The sequence below is a fragment of the Salvia hispanica genome, unplaced genomic scaffold (genome assembly GCF_023119035.1).
Source record: "Salvia hispanica cultivar TCC Black 2014 unplaced genomic scaffold, UniMelb_Shisp_WGS_1.0 HiC_scaffold_167, whole genome shotgun sequence".
Classification (NCBI taxonomy): Eukaryota; Viridiplantae; Streptophyta; class Magnoliopsida; order Lamiales; family Lamiaceae; genus Salvia; species Salvia hispanica.
The window spans coordinates 228,897-252,077 of NW_025951879.1; the positions used below are offsets into that span (position 1 = coordinate 228,897).

At 34.3% G+C, this 23,181-nt stretch overlaps 2 protein-coding genes across 2 annotated transcripts; both read right to left on the bottom strand.

The window, feature by feature from the left end:
- Positions 1-4: 4 nt before the first annotated feature.
- On the bottom strand, positions 5-3,238 carry LOC125198547 (tyrosine--tRNA ligase 1, cytoplasmic-like). The gene is made up of 10 exons (XM_048096860.1): positions 3,104-3,238; positions 2,882-3,029; positions 2,060-2,349; positions 1,888-1,984; positions 1,536-1,641; positions 1,371-1,453; positions 1,114-1,259; positions 841-946; positions 418-477; positions 5-275 (listed from the first exon to the last, which is right to left on the bottom strand). The coding sequence occupies exons 1-10, from the start codon at positions 3,187-3,189 to the stop codon at positions 255-257; spliced, it is 1,143 nt and encodes a 380-aa protein (XP_047952817.1). The 5' UTR covers positions 3,190-3,238; the 3' UTR covers positions 5-254.
- Positions 3,239-13,615: 10,377 nt separating this feature from the next.
- LOC125198579 (gibberellin 2-beta-dioxygenase 1-like) lies at positions 13,616-16,037 on the bottom strand. The gene is made up of 3 exons (XM_048096900.1): positions 15,577-16,037; positions 14,911-15,259; positions 13,616-14,062 (listed from the first exon to the last, which is right to left on the bottom strand). Exons 1-3 carry the CDS (start codon positions 15,969-15,971, stop codon positions 13,811-13,813), a joined length of 996 nt encoding a protein of 331 aa, XP_047952857.1. The 5' UTR covers positions 15,972-16,037; the 3' UTR covers positions 13,616-13,810.
- Positions 16,038-23,181: the final 7,144 nt, after the last annotated feature.

Sequence of the window (23,181 nt, forward strand, 5' to 3'; positions counted from 1 at the left end):
ATGCTTTAAGCAAAATTGATCTTCATTTGGGTAAATGCTGTGTTTGTTTCTACTGAAATATAAATAGGTCACCAGTATATTGTCTTGTGTAGAATGAATAACAAGATTCTAACATTAAAAAAAATTAAAAAAAGTATTGCTATTCCCAAGGGAAAAAGAAGTTAATAACATTGCTATTGTGATGATAAGACCAAAAGTTTGGAATCCCCTCTGTCAGAACAGTATGTGTGGTTTTGCTTTCATTAGACAATACATCATCTGGTAACCTTGTAACCCTGCAGAGCATGGAGCATATATGCAAAATATTATAAAAAGGCAATAAGGTAATAAACGTAGATAGTAAAATTAACAAGGAAAATAAAGAAGTCATCAGTTCCATGCAGTTCAAAGTAGAGAAAGAAGTCAAAATGTGCATACCTTCACTCTTTTCAGTAGATCCTTAGCCTTCGGATCGTTAATGAAATGATCACGTACCGGCTGCATAGTGTTACAAGGCTAAGTTAATATGCAGGTAACAAAAGAACGGGAACTGAGTTTGAGTCAGGAAATCAATTCTTCATATAGGTTCATAAATTGGATTCTGTGCTTTTCCTATTAGTCAACCAGGCCAACAGGTTCAGATACTCGTAATAACAAGAATCAAGTCGGTAGCTATATGAGATCTGAATCTAAGTAAAAATATTGCTGATAAGCTCACATGGAAAAGAACATGAAACATAGCAAAATATGAGTCGTTTCAAAAACAAACACTTGGGTCGTGCCAAGAGGAATAATTATATATGTAAATCAATACTTAAACAGTCAAAGCTATAACTGATGTAAGGTACAGATAAATATTACCTGCAGTATCCGGTTTAGTGATTTAGCAAGAGCAGGTTTGAGATCTCCAGGATGAAGCTCTCCACTTTCGTAGTCACCAACTAAATCTTCAAAACTCTTGTAAGTCCTGAAGGATGTGAATGTGTAAAGAAAATAGCTATAAAATGTTCCAAATTAATTAATACCAACATATATATTTCTGCAATATGGATTGAAAATAAAAGGTTTAAGCAAGTCACCCAAGACTGGGACTAGATAGGCAAGTGTAAAATAAAATCAGAAGCCAGGACTCACTTATCACCCCCGTTCTCTGGTTTTCGCTCAACTGTGAACTCATTGAACCATGGGATAACAATGTATTTGATGTACTCTAGGCATGGGTTCTTTTCCACCACTTTTGGGGGGCAGAAGGCTTTCTTTATCTTCAAGTTCACCTCAGCCTGTGACATTTGTATTTATCAAGCTAGCAGAGACTCACAAGTAAAAGTGTAAAGCTATAATAAGAAATTGCTGATCATGGTCCTTTGTTGGAAACTGGAAATAGATAATACCTCTTCATCCTCCATGAAGATAGAAGAAGATGGATCACTCTTTGACATCTTCTCCTGTCCTTCCTGCAGACCAGGGAGCATATCTGCGTGTAATTTAAAACAATTAAATTTAACATAATTTTAATAGGACTGTCACGTTTGTGAAAATGGTAATATTATGCTTACGATGAGACAGTATAATAGGCTTGTTTTTTCTTTTGATGTCATCACAATATTCCCTAGCCAACATATTCACTTTGCGCTGGTCCATACCCAATTGGCAGATGTCAGCCTGTTTCAATGCACAAATTCACAAGTCACAATATTGTTATCTGATGTGTCTTGCCTTCAAAGTTCATTGATAATATTTCTGTTTCTCATCACTATAGAAAAGTAATGAATCATAATTAACAAATCAAAGCTAAACAAATATAGTGTGCACTATTAGTTTTACTTTTATATACTCAAACAGTATGTCATTTCCAAATTAATCCAAGCAACAAAAGCATAACTATACACTGTGTTCATAAAAAATCACCTTAAGAAAGAATATATCGGCGCATTGCATGCATGGATAGAATATCTGGGCTGCTGACAATTCATCTTGCTCTGACCGGCCCATAATTTGACAGCACCTAAAAGACAACAAAAGCTAAGATATAACGGTTGTGAATAGACATTCACTTAGCAGAATTAGAAGGATTTCATACCTCAAAATCCTAGGAAGCTTGTTTCTTCTAGCTATGTCCATTACAAGGGGCCAGTACTCGTGAGCCCGGGAGTTGATCTCCTCAGAAGACCATAGAAATTCTACCTGACCTCCTTCGAGGTTCATTCCTACAGCTTTCCAAATCTCAATTAGGTATTGCCCAATCACTTGAATTTTTTTTAAGTCACCACCCATTTTGTTATTCAGCTGTGCGAACCAATCTGCAATCCATATCTTCACACTGCATCCAGCAGAAGTCAGTTTGTTGACATTGATTGCCTTCATAACTCCCTGAACATAGATGTTCGATCGTTCCATCAGACATTATCACACATAAGCATCTACATTATATTGTTTCCAAAATTTACAGGTATATTCATGTTCAAGGATAAGAGTTTATGTTATGACAAGTGAAATCCACCACCAAAAAGTGCTATTGCACAATCACATCCCATCAGAGCAAATCAAAATCATATAACCCTATATCACTATCCTACTATATGAGATCCAAGTCCTCAGAATTTTGGTGCTAAAAATACTCTGCAGCAACAGTTCTATTTAAAAATCAAATTCAAATCAAGCCAGAGGCCACAGATCCACACTCAGATGATGACAAACTAGATTCATTAAAAAGTCTGACAATTTCCAGAAATACCTAATGAAGCATTTTTCCCATCAACTGAAGGAATAAATAAATCTACTAATCATCAAATTCTGCACACGCTTAACAATACCAAATACAAACAAAACAATTAATCAAATATTGAAAACAAAGAGAATATTTCCGCTAGACTATACAAGGAAATGGATTCAATTCAGTAACCTGAGCAATATGCATCCTTCCAGAAGGTTCAAATCCATCATAGCAGACAATCTGAGGCTTCTTCGCCAACAATCTCTCCAATTCATCCTCCTGTATGCACTCCTCACCGATGCTCCTTATTAAATCGAACCTCTCCTTCAAGCTCAGCCTATACAGTTTAATCCAACTACTTAAAATTCTAGATCATGATAAAATCTGCCTATAGGACTAGAGAGGACTTACTGCGGTTGAGGAGAAATGGAAAGAGACTCTAGCGGCTGAGACGGAGGGACTTCACTGCCATTGTTGCTGCTTCCTTCGTTCTCCATTGAAAGTGTAGGGTTTAGTTTGGAGCGACAAAATTCCAAAATGGGATATGTTCATTGACTTTACATATTTAAGATTAAATAGGAATATATAGCTAAGAGCATCTCCAATAGGAATAGATTAGCTATAGGCTAGTCACAAACTCCTTTTGTCACATCATCAACACTAAAATTTCTCCTACTACATCATCAAGACAAACAACTAGACAAACAATAGGGCTAGCTAGCCAAAACAATCAAAATTTAAAAAAACAACTAAATTTACGGAATTAAACGTAAAATACGAAATTAAATGTACGACACATATACGGAAAAATTCATTAATTTCATTTAAATAAAAAAAAGTACATTAATTAAGAAAAAGTACATAATAAAAAAAACGGGCTTTCACACACGAGCCCCCGCCTCACTCTACTCATCGTTGTTGTCATCGCCGCTTCGCGGGACCCCCAAACCTGTCGCATCTGAGCCCCCCACCTCTGCCGCGGCCGCCACCAAATCGACCTGTATACTCTCGGGGAGGTCATGATGAAACCTCTTCTCCACGGGATCAGTTGCCGCTCTCCATTCTCTTATGACTTTATGCATTCTCGCCTGCTGCAATTGACACCCGATGCAGGCGATCTAGGCAGGCCACTGGCCACTGGGCGCCTCCCCTGGCTGCCTGTTGTGCCCTTCTCTGACAAACCGGGCGAGTGTGGCGAGTGAACGATGGAGGAGTCGGGAACTTCTGAACATCGTCGGGGAGCTCGTGGGAGCCACCGCTGCTGCTGTGGTCACCGGCAAGGTTCAGCCGCTGCTTCTTCGGCCAGCCAGCCTCGACACCTGTCCGAAACTTCTCGGAATCCATCAGCATCAGATAGCAGTTCCAGTGTGCAGTGGCGGATGGGGGGAGGGGGGGCCAGGAGGGGGAGACCGCCCCTCCCCGTCGACCCGCTTACTGTTAGGTTTGGTATACTGAAAAGCATATTTCCAGCAGTTTCGCGCGAATAGAATCTTGCTTGTATACGAAAAACTCTACAATCCACTTTGAACCCGATTCAGTATTATTCGAGCAGTTTCGCACGAATAGAATCATTATATTATTACATTGTGTTTGCTTGTGCATTTATAAGATGTTTTATAAACATTTAAATGTATAAGAAGCAAACAAAGTCTAAGTCTTTTGCTTAGTAGACTGGTTGTGGGTGTCGTCCACTTTAAGGTAAAACAGTCGGTTCTATGCAATACTTTGCAAAAGAAAAAGAAGAATTCACAACCCAGATAGGCTTAGACTACCTATCGTGAAAGGTTGCAATGTCAGTCCGCATTATTTCTAAGCCTTATCGAAATAAGATGACATTGGTGTGGTATAGCACTGAATGGATCTAACAGCAAGACGTGTCTTTATGCTATCTACTGAAAAACTAGGTCTTGATAAATAACTATTTCTTAATCTACATACGTTAGCATTGAGCATACGGTATTGATTATGCACTACTTTGACTTATCAAATGGTGCGGGTTTTCGCAACCCAATAATCCTGGTATATTGGGTAGTGGTGATTAATATCTAGTGGTGCTAGGATTGCTATTATGTTGAATCGTGCGCGAGGTGAGTCTCGTTTGATAATGTCCTCAAGAGGAGCTCGAACAAGGTTTTATTATTCGAGAAAACTGGCCAGTTGGAGTTTTATCACTCTGTGAATAATAAATAAGTGTTTCTTGCTAAGTCCACTCTTGGAATAAATAAGATATTAATTAATTAAGTCCATAGCAGCAGACATTAATTAATTAATGGACATTTATATCTTAAGCGCGAGAAATAAATAATAAATAACGGAAACCCGGATTACTTGTAATTTCGGATTTGGATGAGGAGAGTTCAATATTACTTCTGTAGTGGCTGCTCGTAATATTCCAATATAAGCTTGTATTAAATTGTGGGTTCAATTTAATTAGTGAAAAGCCAATTGGGGGAGCCCATATCCAAAACCTTCCATAGATCCCCGTCTGGGTCTAAAAGGAACTTAATATAAATAGGAGAATAAAGGGAGACAGAAATAATAATTATTATTACTCATAATTTTCGTTCCCCTCTACCTAGAGGAGTTCGAATTTCTCTCCCAATTGGAGAAGGATTTCTTCTGTCTTCTTTATTCGAGTCCTAGTATTTTGATAAGATCAGCCCACCCCGATATCGAGATACAGTTCGGGAACCAGAGAGAAGATCCGTGGTCTAGTATTGAAGATCATCACGTGGAGAAGGCGCGAGCAATCAACGATTCTTTGGAGAATCAAATCGGTAACTCTAAACCGTAGAAATCATGTTTAGGATTTATTTTCTATGAGCATGGATTATTTGCGTTCTAGCATGCAATTATCTGTTTAACATGTGAATTGATTAATCGCATAATCGGTCAAATAGATCCTACGTCTGATTTATTTGTTTTGTACAAGTCTTCCGCTGTGCAAGGGGCACCAAACCCCACCACTTACATGGACCGGAACATAAATTTTCCAACGTCGCCCCCTCTGATAGGCTCCGACGTCACCCCTCCCCTTCCGAATTCCAAATTTCCGTCACAGTGAGGCTGGCCTGAGAAGAAGAGTAATAGTTGTTATTCAAATTCAACTTGGGTCTAACTTCTTGAAGCCCAAGTACTATAAATTTAAAGCCCACATTCAATCACAAATATAACTAAGCACAATAGCAGCAGTCCACACTCCATAGTCCATACGTGATAATTGATATGTCATATAACAATTATAAATTTATAACTAAAAAAATGCATTTAATTAAATATAAAATTTAGAAGCATATATATTTTCCATTAGTTTATCGCTTGATTGAATTGGTATTACTTTTACCCGTAGCAACTGCATCCGTTGAAAGAGTATTTTCTGATATGAAAATTGTCAAGACTGATTGGCGGAACAGGATGGAAGATGAATGGTTGAATGATAGTTTGGTGATATACAGTGAAAGGGCCATCTTCGCCACTGTTTCTAATGAAAGAATCTTGACACGTTTTCAAAATATGGATACCCGTAGAAGCCAGTTGTTGCGATTAGCGGATGCAAGTGCTACTTGAATTGTAATATGTAATTTTTGTTATTATAAAAAAATATATATTGAAGTTAATAATATTTATTATTTTATTTTTTATTTCACTTCGCCCCCTCCGTTTTAAGTTTCTGGATCCGCCAGGTGAATTCCTTATAAAGCCCCGGCACGGGGAATGCTCTCTCCGCTATCCTCCTGCAGTCCTCGTCGGTCTGGCCACTGGTCTTCATGCGAAGGACGTTGGTGTACAAGCCCGCAAATCGGAAGACCGCAGCCCTGATTCGCTCCCACCCCTTCCGGCACTCCTCCCAGCTGTATGTCTTCCCATGCGGGCAATTCCTCTTGTAGGCTGCTGCAATTTTAGCCCACATGTTGACTATCCTCTGATTGTTCGAAACGAGGAGATCATCACAAACAGACACCCAAACCTTGGACAGCGCGACGTTCTCATCATCCGTCCACTTCCTCCGTACACTGTCGTCATCAGCCGGTTGCGACGACTCGCCTACCACCTTTTTGCCCTTCTTCTTCTTCGGTGCACCCCGACCCTGCCCCCGCCCCCGCCCCTGACCGACTCCCCCTGTATCCCCGGGAGTGTCTTCGTATCGATCGACTTGTTCCAACAACTGCTCTATGGAGAAAGTGTCAACTCTAGTGAATTGAGTCTCCACTGGGGTCGATGTGTGGGAAGACACAGTAAAAAAGTCAAGACTGGGGCGATAGACATTGTCCCTCCCCCCTGGCTGTACCCCCGGCGTCCCCTGAATCCCGGGCTGCATCCCCTGCCATCCTGGCCCCCACCCCGGCATCATCTGCCCGCCCGGCATCCCCTGCCCGCCCGACATCCCACTACCCCCGGGGGCCATCGCGACCATCATCTGCTGCCATTGGTACATATTATAGTACCCACCTATCGGTCCCCATCCACCTCCGACGGGTACCGTGGGAGTTTGAGACCCACTCGTCACTGGATGATAGTCGTTGTTGTTCTCCATTTCGCGTTATTGCTCTTGTACATAAATTCAGAGAGAGAGAAAGCTCGTTAAAACAAGCGGTGCAAATGAAAATGGCGTTCAAATCACGTATATATAGTGTTTCGGAAATAAAATAAAATAAAAATTTGCGTTGGCCGATCGCAAGCCTACGATGGATGCGAGCGGATTGGCGAGCGCTTCGGCTAGCGCCCGAGAATCGGCGAGCGCTCGCCGATTCTCTAGCCGATTCCACGCTCGACGCTTCCAATGATTCGGCCAGCGGACCGGCCATCACCGGGAATCGGCTAGCCGGTCGCTCGTCGACCGTTGGAGATGCTCTAAGAACAAAAATTAAAATTTGGCGTTGGAAAAGAGAAATACAAAAGGAATAAAGCATCTTTAGCAAATTTCAATAAAAGTAAATTTTCAGTTATTTCAATCAATTAAATATTTGGTAAACCATATATAAATAAGCATATAGTATTAAAAGAATTTACTATAGAAACAAAAAAGTACCTTTACATATGTACGTATTTCCAAATTTGTAATTTGATGTCAATTGGTCAAAAACAGAGTTTAGGATATGTTCAAAATAAATACTTTGGGATAATATTATATCACAATAGGAAAACTAACTGGAAACTTATAAAATTTGGTGAAATTGATTTGATCCAGTACTTAATAAGTTAATCGGAAAATCATGAAATTTAAATTTATTCATAATTATCTTACGTCACCAAAAATGGTATTGTATCACGTATAATAGTCGGAAAAAAAAAAGGCAAATGAACCTCACCACTAATGCATTAATGACTATAAATAAGGGAAATATTGTTGTTTGACTAAATAAAACATTAACATTTAATTATGCTTGAAAGTCGGATATTTTCGTCATGGATTATTACGAACATCCTTCCTCCGTCCACTAAAAATATTGCCATTTTAGAATATCCCTTTAAAAATAGATATTTTCTATTTAAGGAATTTTTTCTCTCTCTTATGAAAAGGTTTCAATTCTTCATTAACAATATTTTAATCATTTTGATTTTTTATTTTTCTCTTACTTTATTGATTGTTCATTAAAACTTATGTTGTTTCAAATAGGACTGGGGAAAAATATCGAAAAAATGATATATCGCTCGTATCGTATTGAAAAATATCGAAAAATTATCGAATTTTCGATATATCGTAATTTTCGATACGATACGATACCGTATCGTAAGTTTTCGATACGATAACGATATGATCGCGATATATCGTTTTATATCGAAAATTTTCGATATATCGATATTTTATTTTCGATATATATCAAAAATTTTGATATATATCGATATTTAACGATATATCGAATTTCGGTACGATATATCGAAATATCGATACGATAACGATATGAAATTTTTTTATATCGAAACTTTCGATACGATAACGATATGAAATTCTTTCATATCGATATTTCGATACGATACACGATACAACGTTTTCGATACGATATATCGTATCGACCAACCCTAGCTTCAAATATTATTTATTTTTAGGGACAGATTGAGTTTGAGTATATAATTTTTCAAGCCTGTCACAATTGATCTAATATTCATAGTTTTATTTTAGTCAACTTTTAAGAATTGGGCCTATCAATTTAGTTGGCACTTCTAAGATCAAATTGGTTAGCTTATAAACAAGCTGCCCTTACAAGAATGGCCCATTTGCTAAATTTGATTTTGAAATCCCATTTATACCATTCCTAGATCTAAATTAATATTCCCTATCCCTAATACAAATTGTTTGAGTATAATTTGTGTATCAATACTTACAATATACTCCACTATATACACATCGTTGAATTTTAAAATTTATATTTTAAATAAGATTAATTAGTTTATGATGTTTCATATTAGCTTCATTTTGGTTTTTAGTTTCTGTGTGTATGATTGATTATTTTACCATTGGGGATTTATAGTAGTGGGCTGGAACATATTTTATTTGTCCTTCCCCATGATAGATTGGTAATTTATAAACCGCAAATTGAATTAGATTAAATTATACTATAAGCTCTGGATAGAGAAAACTGGAAATTTTGAAACCATTTATATCCTAACCACCCAACAACGTACCAAATCTGTGTGCATGACTTCATTTCATATGCTGCTAACCTACTCCATATGCATATAATTTATTTTAACAATTATACTCGGTTAATAGAATAATACTCCCTCCGTCCAGCTCAAGTGATTGATTTCTTTTTTACCATTGTTTTCCAAAGATATATCTACATTATTTTCTCTCTTACTTTACTTTCTCTCCATTTTAACTATTGATTACTAGTATCATTTTCCTTAAACATATGCTGAAAAGCAGTCAATCATTTGAGATGGGACAGAGGGAGTGAATCAGTAATTCAATTAGACAATACATAACAAAAACAATATCAAATTCATAGTTCAAACTTATGACGCTACAATATAATTTTGAAATATATACTCTCCATAATTTCAAGTTCTATCACACATTTACACCTAATCAACGCACTGTCAATCATGTTTCCAAAAGTTCAATTTAAATTCCCACCCCAAATATCATTGAACATTTATAAAAAAATATTTCGTGTTTCAGTCTCACTCGCGTACATAGCGAAATTGAGGCATCACAAATCTCTTTACTCATGAAAAGAAATGCATTGAATCTATGAAAAAGATAAATTTGTGATTTGAACTTATGATATTACAATATTGTCTTAAAATATGTAACTTCCAAAATTTCAAATTATCGCACAGTTACGCACGTACGCTTACTTATTAGGTCATCCCAAAATTAATTTTATACTTTAGTTTTCACTAAAATGTGAATCTAGTAGTACTAATCTTTTATGTTGAATATAGAAGTAATGTAAAAATTAACTGATTATAAAATTAATTAGTCTTTCAGAATCTTTGCTTGCATTGTTTAGGTAGTATTATTATCATTTTTGCTTTCATTATTATCTACGTCTGAGAAGCAAACCAACTACCTTCACGCATCAGACGTCACTCAGCCTTCAATGAAACTCGTTGATAAGGCAAGAGGACAGCATTATCTTTGCTGTTTTGGAGAGAGCTCAGCTTTGTTACAATGCAGAAACGTATAATCCTAATGCTTTTCCCGTGAAAGGATATACTGGCTCTATGCTCGAGTACATGATCAAAGAGACTGAAAAGCTTCACGCAGCAGTATGTCGAACAACATCCAAGCTTTTTAGAATCTTTCGATATTCTAGCTTACTCATTTTTTGTTGATTTTTTTTGATCTAGGTTGGAAGATAAAACAGTCCTGATGAGCATCCTTTCTTCCCTGATGTTGTTAAGGATATGATATTACAATATTGTCTTAAAATATGTAACCTCCAAAATTTCAAATTATATCGCACATACGCACATTTATGCTTACTTATTAGGTCATCCCAAAATTAGTTTTTTTCTTTAGTTTTCACTAAAATGTGAATCTAATTGTACTAATTTTTTATGCTGAATATAGAAGTAATGTAAAAATTAACTGATTATAAAATTAATTACTCTTTCCGAATTTTTTATTGCATTATGTAGGTAGATTTATTATTATTCTTGAATTTTGATTTAAAAGTTATAGTTGTTCCTTCATTCTTTTTGATGAAATGCATTGTATTTACGATTCAAAAAAAAAAGTTTGAACTTATGACGTTATAATATCATGGTGTTACGATATCATTTTGAAATATGTAACTTCCGAAATTTATGTTAATGAAATGCATTGTATCTATGATATAAAAAAACCATATCAAATTCATATTTCGAACTTCTAACGCTACAAACATAATCATAAAATATGTAATCTTCAAAATTAGATATCTATCACCCAATTACACCTATTTAACATGCATAAAATTTCTTCAAAGATTTGTTTTATCTTTTAATAATAATAGTATAATTAATCCATCCATAACAAATCATAGTTAATTAACTTCTATACTATTTAAATGCGAATCTAATAAATTTTAATGATCAGTGTAAAAGTAAATTAAAAAAATAAAAAATAATAAAACTCTCAAATTAAATTAAAATACACTTTCACATATATTTTAGGAATACTTCTCAAAATCAAAATTCTAAGTTAAAGAAATGCACTGTATCAATGATAAAAAAACAATATCAAAGTTGTAGTTTGAACCTATGACGTTACGGTATCATCTTAAAGTATATAACCTCTATAATCATAAGTTGAAATGCATTGTATCTACGAAAAAGAACTTAGTCAAATTTATGGGTTCACCTTATGGTCTTACGATATCATTTTGATTACTACGTAACTTCCAAACTTTCATGTTAAAGAATACATAAAAAATGAAGTAATAAGTATAACTTTTAAATATTAAATTAAAATACACTTTCACTTTTTTTTTCTAGAAATAGTACTAAAATCAAAGTTCCAAGTTAAACAAATGCATTGTATATACGATAAAAAAACATTAACAAAATTGTGGTTTGAACTTATGATTTTATAGTATCATCTTAAAATATAGAGTGAACTATAAAAATGGTCCATGGATTATGGGTTTATCTCGCCCATAGTCCCTGGACTTTAAAAATATCGTTAGTAGTCCTTGGACTAAGGATTTATCTCGAAATTGGTCTTTTTGACTTTTTTTGGTACAAAAATACCCTTTTGAAGGATTTTGGGGGGTTTGGGCAATTTGTTCATTCTACACTTTTAACATTTTAAATATGATATTATTTAAGTTAAGTACTAAATTTGATATATTTCAAAATTATCATTCTTCTTCCTTTTTTTCATCCTTCACTTTGTTTCTTTATTTCAATATTATATTTAACTTTACAAAATTTTAAATTTCAATTTGTAAATATCAATAAATTTTTTTAATTATAAAAATTATTAAATAACAAAAATTAATAGTCATATTCAATATTTGATAGTGTATAATATTTAATCAATATGGTATGACAACGCCTTAGTTTTAATCAATATTTAATAGCTTTAATCATAAATAGATCATATAAAACGATTTATTCTGAAATAAATATGCATCTAATGAATAATGTAAGACTAATATAATTTTCGTTTATTAATTTGAAAACAATCAAAATTTACTTGAAAATTTCAACAAAAATACTCCTATATAAAATTTTTAGTAGGATCAAATTTTTAGTCAACTTCATAATATTCAATCACAAGCAATTATAACAACCGAACGAAGGCTAAATAGAATAGCTCTTATTTTTCCATCATGATTAATATTGTTTTTCTGTACTTCTTCAATTTAGCTAAATATTATATTAAATACTAACAACATTTAATAGTTTTAATCAATATTTATAGTGTCCATAAATTAATAGTTTTAATTAATAAAATTTATTGATATTTAAAAATCAAATTTTTTTTTAAAATTTAAATTTATAAAATTAAATCTAATATTGAAATAAAAAAACAAAGTGAAGGATGACAAAATGGAAGAAGAATGATAATTTTAAAATAATATCAAATTTTCAGTGGAGTACATAACTAAAATAATATCAGATTTAAAATGTTAAAAGTGTAAAAAGACCAAATTGCCCAAACTCAAAAGGGCATTTTCGTACCAAAAAAGCCAAAAGGATCAATTTTGAGATAAATCCTTAGTCCAAGGACTATTGGCGATATTTTTAATGTCCAAGAACTATGGACGAGATAAACCCATAGTCCATGAACCATTTTTTGAAGTTCCCTCTTTTAACCATAGCAATGATTAAAATAGAGTTTACTTATAAAAAATGTAGTACTAGCAAATTAAGAATGCTAATAGAATTAAAGTTACATTAAAGACTATCATACGCAAGATAATTTCACTAAGTATAGGATAGATATGAATACAGTATTCTCCGTTTCAAGGAAAATGACCAATTTCTTGGACAGTATTATATTTTATGCAATTTTATTTTGTATGTTAATTGAAGAGAATAAAGTAAATGAGATGGAATAAAATAGAGATAAAATGCAGTATAACATGTGAATGTTTAAATTAAATGTATAACATAATTATGGATGTTTAAATTAAATGTATAACATAATTGTGGAGTAATTAGTATGAGGGACCACTAAATAATGCACGGTACTAAATTAGGACATCCATATGCATAAACTTAAAATTATGGTTTAGTCGCCCATTGCCCATTGGTTTGACTCATTATTTTCAAAGCAAAAGGTACCCTCAATTTAATGCGTGCAAATATCATATAAAAAATAAATTAAATTCCATTTAAAGAATAGATTTCTTGCACTCAATCATCATAGTAAAATATTGAAAGTAGAAAATTGTCCTCCTTAGTATTTAATGTCTATATTAAACGTACCTAGGCTCCACCCATGTCATTTCTTGTGGGGGACAAGCAAGTTTTGAACTACTCATGTACTAATAATTCAATCCTTGTATTAATTGACAAGAACATTTACACGATGTATAAAAACCAAAACGAAAAAATTACAAGTTTCGTCATTCTGGCCTAATCCTATTACATATAACCCTCGTATTTCGTCGCGCCAGTCCTGGCAAAACGAAGCACGAGAGACGACTACATTGAACTACTATTATAGTTTAGTCGAGATTATGAGGCTGCAATCTTCTCAAAGAGGCCTAACCTATTATCGGCCAATTTGGACTTATAAGCTGATTTCTTGTATTCAAACCATGTAAATTCCTTATACAAGCTGTCTTCTTCATCCTGCATCAGTGATGCTAATGGAGCAATCGTTTTACTCAATGGTGGTCCTCCGAAATAAATCATTGATAGCCTCGATTTTGAACCGTTGGCCACCACTCTGTGCTTTACGCTCTTAAATCTCCCGTTAGTCATCACCTGCACCCATACACATCATAAATAAATAAATAATGGACGGTGCAAAATATTTTTTTTTTGTTTTCTATATTTCCCCCCCCTTCCATGTGGAGGAATCTATCAATTTAGTACGAATTTTGATAAAAAGGTGCTTGATGTGATTCACGCCATAAAGACAATGTTATTTATGGAATATAGAAATACTCCCTCTGTCCCACTAGAAATGAAACGTTTTTCTTTTCATGTTGTCCCAATAAAAATTAAACGTTTCTTAAAATATAAATAATTTTATCTCTACTTTTTCCTCTCTCTTACTTTACTCTTTCTTCTTTAACTTACAAAACAACACTACATAAAATCATGTGCCGAAAAACAAACGTTTCATATTTATTGAACGGAAGGAGTATGTTTAATGAAAAAAGTTGGTGAATAAATATAGTTTACTAAAATATCAAAATACAAGTATTTAGAGGAAAAGTAGAAAATAACTTTTTTTATTAAGAAGATGAGTGACTAATAATTTTTAGAAAAAATGTGAAATAATTTCATTGAGAAACGTGTGCATGAAGATGTTGGTAATTAGTCAAACCTCGGAAGCCTCGCATCATTAGCTAAAAAGTTAATAATAATATTTAATTAATGTGAAATTCTAGCAAGGTACAGTCACGTGGCTGCGTGACTGTGCCACGTGTACACGTATTCAGACACGCCTCTTCATCTCGTGGTTGACCAATTCAAATTCCGTTTTGAAAAAAGATTTTTAGTCAAAGAGCCAAATTAGAGAGAAAAAGAAGAAAGAAACCAGCCACATTAATTAAAAACAAACAGAGCGAATATTTGATTAGGTGCGTGAATTTAGTTAGTTGTACCTGCAATGAGTCGCCCACATTAATGAAGAAGGAGCTCTGGTCGGCCGGCACCGGAATCCACCGGCCGTCCTTGAGCGAGATTTGCAGGCCGGAGATGTTGTTCGATCGCAAAACGGAGATGATCTGCGGGTCCGTATGCTCCCCGAATCCAATCAGATTACGACCGTTGGATTCGGGGAAGTCCGGGCACGGAGGGTAGTGATTAACCCGAAAAACAGAGTCGCTCTGCTCATCCATCAGCAGCTTGCTGAAGGCTTCTCTGTCGTCAATCCTCAGCCCCTCCGCCAGCATTTCCAGAATCTCGCACGCCATCTTCTTCACCGCCGCGATGTACTCGTTCACCAGACACCTGCAGCAGTGGCGGACGCAGAAAAAATTAGTTAAACATTAGTTAAGCAGACAGACTGATTGAAATAGAAAAATGAGACTGTTTTTTATGGACAGACGAAAGCAGAAAAAATTAGTTAAGCAAACAGACCGACTGAAATGGAAAAATGAAACTGTTTTTTTTGGACAGAAAAAATTAGTTAAGCAAACAGACTGAATGAATGGAAAAATGAGACTGTTTTTTATGGACAGATTAGAGCAGAAAAAATTAGTTAAGAAAACAGACGGGCTGGAATGGAAAAATGAGACTGTTTGCTATGAACAGATTAAAAAATATACCGGAAATTGTCGGCGGCGTGGCCGAAGATGGAGGAGAATTTGTGGTAATCGGAGTGGGAGTTGGTGGTGAGGAGGAGGTATTCGAGCCAGCCGACGTCGCCGTTGGGGCCGATTTTTTTGTCGCCGTAGCCGAAGGGGTCGGGGGGGCCGGCCTGGGACTTGACGGAGTGGGGGAGGGAGAAGAAGCGGAGGGCTTCGGACTCGAGGGCGCGGATGAGGGGGGCGGGGACGCCGTGGTTGGTGACTTTGAAGAAGCCGAAGTCCTGGCAGGCGCGGACGAGGTGGGATTTGGGGTCGGGTTTGGAGAGGTCGATGAGGGGGATGCCGGGGAGCAATGCGGCGCAGGTGTTGGCATTGGATAGCTGTTCGATTGCGGGTTTGGAATGGACTACCATTGCTGTTTTTAGGAATGGGAGAGATTGCTTGCTTTGGTGAGGTTATGAGATGAGGAGGTGAGTGTGTTGAATTTGAATAGATTTGATGTGGGATTGCTTTGCTATTTATAGCCAGTTTTTGAGGGGTGGGTGGGGTGGGTGGGTGGGGGTGTGTTGGGGGATGGGGGGTGGTGAGAGAAAGTTCGTGGGATTAATTATGGTGCAATAGAAGATTAATACCTCTGTCCCACATCAAAGTGTCACGTGTGGACACGAGTTTTGAAAAATATAAAAAAAAGTGAGTTAAATAAGTTAATAAATTATGGGTCCCACTTATATACTTTTTCCGTTCTAAGATAAGCGACTCATATTTTTTTTGGGATGTCTCAAGATAAGTGACTCATTTCCTTTTTTGGTATTCTTTCTCTTACTTTTTCTCACTACTTTATTCACTTTCTACTTTACTAACAAAACCTCATTTCCTTAAATCACGTGCCGAAAAGTTTGTGCTCACTTATCTTGGGACGGGGAGAGTATATTGGTTTTATAATAAAATGTTAGTAGAATTGATTGATGGAATGTAGGTCTACTTACCATTTATGGTACTACAAGTGATATGTGTCTCTTATTGTAGGACGGACCGAAATGGTAAAATGTGATACTTATTGTTGGACGGAGGTAGTATATGAGAAATTTTGAGATGTGACGTAGATTGTTGTTGTATAATTTGATTTTTCATCTAGTTCAAACTTGTTTTAAAATTTTAAAAGTTATACGAAAAATTATTATAATAGGCATTATGGTTTGACTTATCGATGATAAATTCATGTGTGAATTTCTAGCTGTAATACTAGATACACGATTTTGTTAATAAAATTTGTTGGGAAGAATTGCAAATAAATCTGAATTTTCGACTGATATTAAAGTTGCAAGACAAATTAAAATTTGATAAAACTTTGTAATTTTATTTGATACTAGTTTTTATGTTTGTACAAATTTTGACCTTTTGATGGTTGGGATTGGGAAGTTGGTCTAGAAAGGATAAATATCAACGGTGGGAATGTTGAATATATTCAGTGAATTACTGCTTTTGGGCAGTACTAGCTTTACAGAAGTTAATGTAGGATATATGATCTCATCCATACCACCGGTCCAAACCTAATCTTTTATTTTGGCAAATATATAAAGATTGAAATTTGAAATACTACTACTTATTTACAAAATGTTATAATCAGGTCGAATTTGTGAAAATGGGGTTGGAGAACGCAATGCTATTCTCTCCTAACTCAAGTAAATTAAGAAATTAGTGTTTAGTTTAGATAATAAAATATGAGAAAGATAAAATAGGCAAGATAAGAAAGTACTCCATAAAATAAAAGAAATAATAATTGTACTCATGATAATGGAAAACTATCCATTTAATCGATCAAGTTGTTGTATTACTAGATATAAAGCCAATTGATTTTCCATTAGTATATCATAAATAACTAATCTTGCTTTTCGGCTTACGGAATTTCTTTATTTTTCTCTTTCCATTTTCCTACGTTTTACATGTACTATTTCCATATGTTTTTGTTTTGTGTGAATTTTTAAATAAATAAAGCAAATTCAATACGGTTGTGTTTATCCAATTATGTGAAACTCGGAAATAGCTAGCTTAATTAGACAAATAATTAAATTGGAATTCATAATCAATGAAGTACAGGTTAGTTACCGATTTCATTATAACTTTACACAAAATATTGCTCCCTCCGTTCTATTTTAGGTGTCTCGAATGAATTCGACACGAATTTTAAAAAATACAAAAGAAAGTTAGTGAAAAAAAATAGTGGAATGTGAGTGCTACTTTTTATATTAGTTTTACAATAAAATATGAGTGAAAAAATGTTAGTGGAATGCAAGACCTGATAACCTGATACCATTTATAGAATATTTCAACTGAAATTTCTAAAATGGAACAGCCAAAAATGATAAACTGAAACTCTTAAACTGAGACGGAGGGGGTATCTTACTAGACACCATGACAGATTGACATTCGTAACGGTGGAAATCGAGGCTTTATAGCCTCGTCCAACACAACTCCATGAACGTAAATCTTCACCGTTGCATACGTGATTCCATCCCTGTATCTAGAATCACATACTCCCGCGTTGTGTGATTGACTTTCTCTATAATTTAGTTCTCTATTTTTGAATCGATTCCCAACCAAAAGTAATAAATATTAAAAGTTCGATCGAGTGCAATTATTCAAACTCGAATTATTAATTGGGAATCAAAGACAACATATATTCGCGACAACAGTCACTGATTGACGAACACAATCAACGCTCAAAAGAAAAAAAATGGAATAAAATACAAAAATGTATTTAAAATCATCTATTTAATACACATGAGAATCTTAGAGTTGGGTGCAATGCACTTGAACGATGGTTTGGATAATAGATTTAAGTTTCGATGTCTCCGATGAATGGAACAGAAACCGACCAAATGTATTTTCCATGACCGCCCAAATTTGATAACAATACATTTTTGGAGTTTGTCGACCTATTTATCTATAGTTGACGAATTTCAGGTTATGCCACTCCTCTATTTGGTATAACAATCCATGTGCTAAGGGGTTTCATCATCATGTACTAATATACCCAACTTGATCGCCTTGTCACAAATTCACTATTCTATCTTCAATTCATGAAGTTAAAGATTAAATTTTGCTTATTCTTGAAGATGCTTACATTTAATTTTAAAATCAAAATTTTTATTATCATCGCAACCATCGCGTCTGGCCCACCAGCCTTATCCACTTCTAAGCGAAACCAAGTTACCCAAACATGCATCGAATTATCATAAATACATATTCCACCAATACGATACACACTTTATTGGTGAAATATGAATTAAAGATAGTCTGGAAATATGAATTAAAGATAGTCTGCCGGCAGGGGCTTAGCGCAGTTGGCAACGGAGGGGCAGATCTTGCTGCAATGAGTCTGGATTCAAATCCCACTGCTATCGTTTAGTTGCTTCCATCTCTCAGGCACAAGTGTGAGGTCTTTGGAGATGGGCTTCTTGCAGTCAGTGGGTTAAAGTCTCCTCCTTAACGGGCTACTACGTACCCTGATTTAACTCCCTCGTATGATGTCAGGCTAGAGTGTGGAGGCCGCCCTGGCGACGGAATCATCTTTGTGCTGCAATGAATTAAAGATAGTCCCGAGATTAGTTTTAATTTGGCTATTTACAATTGAAAATCAAGTCTAAGCTGGGGCTAAACTTAATCTATAAAACATTAGTAAAATTAAAAAGTAAAATCTTGTTTAAACTTTACTAGCATATCAAGAAATCTTGTCTTAAAAGTTAGAAAAATACTAAGTACTATACATGAGTAGTTACTTTTCTTTGCTACCTAAAATGTTTAAATATTTATGTCTAAAATAATTGAAAATATAACGAACTTATCGAAATATACTCTGCCCACGACACAAAAGCGGCTGGTCGACTTAGCACCATTGACTTTTATTAAATAATAACCGCAGAACTAAAATATCTCTTATAATGAAAATGATGTAAGAAAGAAGAAATAGACGTTTGCATCTCTGTCTAGTAATATGTTGCATACTAATATTAAAGAGTATTAAAATAGATGCATTTATGGTATAACTGTATTTCTCAATTACATACACTAATAGTATGTTTATGCATTGTAATGGTATTAAAAGTAAGAAAGGGATGGTGCACTACTTAATTAGGTGCTTGTACATCACTAATATAAGCAGGCATATGAATTTTATTTTGTGAAATCAGCTTCTTGTAATTTAATTTGTATGCCCTCTATCTAGTTTCATTTGGCAAGTACTAATACTTAATAAATTAAATAGAAAACATAATAAAGTAAAAGAAGCTATAAATATAAATAAATGATTCAATTAACTCGAAACACCTCAAAAAAGAATATGTTTATCTTAACACTGGACACAAAGAATATTAAAGATATTATACTCATTATATTCGTCAACTGTCAATAGTCTTAATAGAGAATGAAACAATGTGTGTCAGTTAGAGTGATAACATATGAGGCCAAAAGTCTCTAATTCGAATATACTGAGACACGATTTTTAAATTATATTTTCGTAATAAAAAAAATTGAATGAAATAAGTTTTACTACCAATAAAGTAAAACAATGGTTGGAGAGACATAGATAGAGATGCCTAAGGTTTTCGGTTCGAGTGGTTAACCGTGAAATCGTAACCGGCGGTTCCGGTTCTAAACCGGAACCGTGAGATTTAAAACGAACCGAAACCGTCACTTTTAGAACCGTGGTTCGGTTCAGGTTCCAAAATTTTGAAACCGTGCCGGAATCAACGGAACCGCGAAAAACCACCGAAAAACCGTGAAATCAAGCCAAAACCGCCGGAAACCGGCAGTTCAAAACCGTGAAAATCATAAAAAAATCGTCTGAAAAACCGGTAGTTCGAAACCGGAACCGCTACCGCCGGTTTTCGAACCGAAACCGAAACCGTGAAATAGCCTCACGGTCCGGTTCCGATCCCACATTTCCTAAAACCGGAACCGCCGGTTCATGAACGGTGGGCATCTCTAGACACAGACAATAATAGCCAAAATTAATTAAAATTAAAATATAGTATAATAAAATTAGAGAGACTTGAGTATTGAAAATATCAAGTGCTATCCTTTTCTTAGTTTTTGTTCTGAATAAAATAATTAATAATACTAATAATAGTATATGAAGTTTCGTTTACTCACACGAGTAGAATTGCAGTTGCCACGAGGGTGGATCTAAGCTGACCACTAAAAGTAGTCATTAATGCCGTGGGCCCATAAGGCTGATCAGTGGGCCCGCCCGCCTTTTTAGCCCATCTGTGGGTCTATCTAGTTAGTCCAATTCTACAGATCTCCCTCACATCTCTTTCTATACTATGATTACAATTTAATACTCCATTTGCGAGATTTTTCATGCTATTTTATTTTATATTAAATAAAAAAAAAGTAAAGTGCGAAAGAATGAATTAAATAGACATAAAATGTTTTATTTTTAATAATTATAAATAAATTAATTTTGATAAATTAAAAAGGAAAGTGGATATAGTGGGAAGAGAAAAGAATAGCTACATTGCTTTTGAATTAATGATACCCTGCAAACGCAACTTTACAATTCTTTCGAATTAATGATACCCTGCAACCGCAACTTTTATATGCTGATAAATTTATACAGCCTATAAATCATGGTACAAAACAATAGACAGAGCTGTACTACAAAATATAATATTTTTACTTTATTTATATATATTTTATTTTAATTATCACAATGTTATTATATATAAATAAAGTCAAAATAATTACTTCCTCCGTTTAATAATAAGAGTCACATTTTCTTATTTCGGGTTTTTCCACGATTAGAGTCTTATTTTACAATTTTACCATAAATTGTAAGTAGATCTCACATTCCACTGACTAGTTCCACTAACATTTTATTATAAAATCAATATAAAAAAGTAAATTTCATATTTCAATAACTTTTCTAAACCACTATTCTTTATATTTCTTAAACTCCATGCACACACCAAATGTTACTCTTACTGCGAAACAGATGGAGTAAACAAAATAAAAATAGGGAAGAAAAATACCACCTCATCCAAAAAAATAGACTAATTTTGCCATTTGAGCCATCCACCAAAAATTCGACTAATTATAAAATTTACCTATTGTATACTAAAATTTGTGTTATTTACAATTTTGTCATTTTTTTGAATAGATTAAGTATAATATTTAGACGGGAATTTTGTGTTTGAGGTATTGATACCTAGTAAAATTTGTGAGAACAGCAAACTGATTTCTAGTACTCCCTTCGTCCTATGTTATTTGCACCGTTGCTTTTCGGCTCGTCACAAATTTCTTACACTATTTATAATTTAAGTTAGATATAACGCATTTAATTAATACGTAAGATTAAGTTAAACTAAAAACTCAATCTCAAATTTATGGCCTAAAATGATAAGTGCGAGTAACATGGAATGAGGAGGGTAGCTGTGTTATATGAACCAATTAAAATGATATAATTAATATATAAAGTGCAGAAGAAATAGTAGTATTTGATTTCATAATTAGGCGGTCCAAGTCGGCGTTGAATTGATTATATTATTATTATTAAAATTAGGCATGTTGAGTTCACAAATTGTTCTACGTCTCCTGCGTGGTGGGTGAACACGTGTTTAAGACTAGTGGCTGTGACGTGGCAGAAATAGATTCCTATAGATTGATGTCGGCGACTAACTGGAAAAGTGGGGCCCACCATGGTAGGCCCTTCGGGATTAATACCTCCTTTTTGGTTTAATCAGATAGGTCGGCCCAAGCCCACCACGTTTTTCATTTATCATTCCTTTTCAATTTACACCTTTTATTTATTTCTTTTTTTTAATAAAGAAATAATACTCCGTTCATTATTATATACTAGTGAAACAATTTAATTTAACCTGAATTTTAAAATGTTAGTTAACTGACTGTATAACAATTTAGTTGAATATATTATTAATAATATATGATATTTCACTGTGAATATTTTTAAATAATAATATGAGATATTTAGTGATGGGGACTGCACTAATTTGAGATTCATAAATTTCTTAATATATGCGCCGTTCTCTTTTTATTTCACGTTGATTTGAATTATCCGGAGTTAACACATTGATGTTATCATGGTAAACTATATATGTACTATTATTTAATATATACGAGGATTCATGGACAATATTTTGATGTGTACTGCTAATTAGTGTTTTTTAATTTTTGATAGAACGTTGAATTTATGTTACTTTTACTTTATGTTACTACTAATTACTAGCAGTATATTGTTAGTTCATCATTTTCGAATTGAGCGTTTTGTATTACATAAAAAGTCTTTTATTTTCTAAAATCATACTCCTTCCGTCTAATAAGAGTATGTATTTTTTGTTGAACACTAATTTTAATATACAATTGATTACATAAGAGAAAAAGAGAATGAAAAATTAATTATAGTATTATTAGTGGAAAATGAGTCCTACCCAATAGAAAGTATAGAGCTTCTAATTAAGTAAAAAAAAATTATACTCTTATGGGACGGACTAAAAATGAAAGTGTGCGTATTTTGTGTGATGGAGGGAGTATATTAATAGGTATACTTATAACATTTATGGATTTCCAGTGCAAGAGTAAACTTCAAACTTCTTGTTATACACT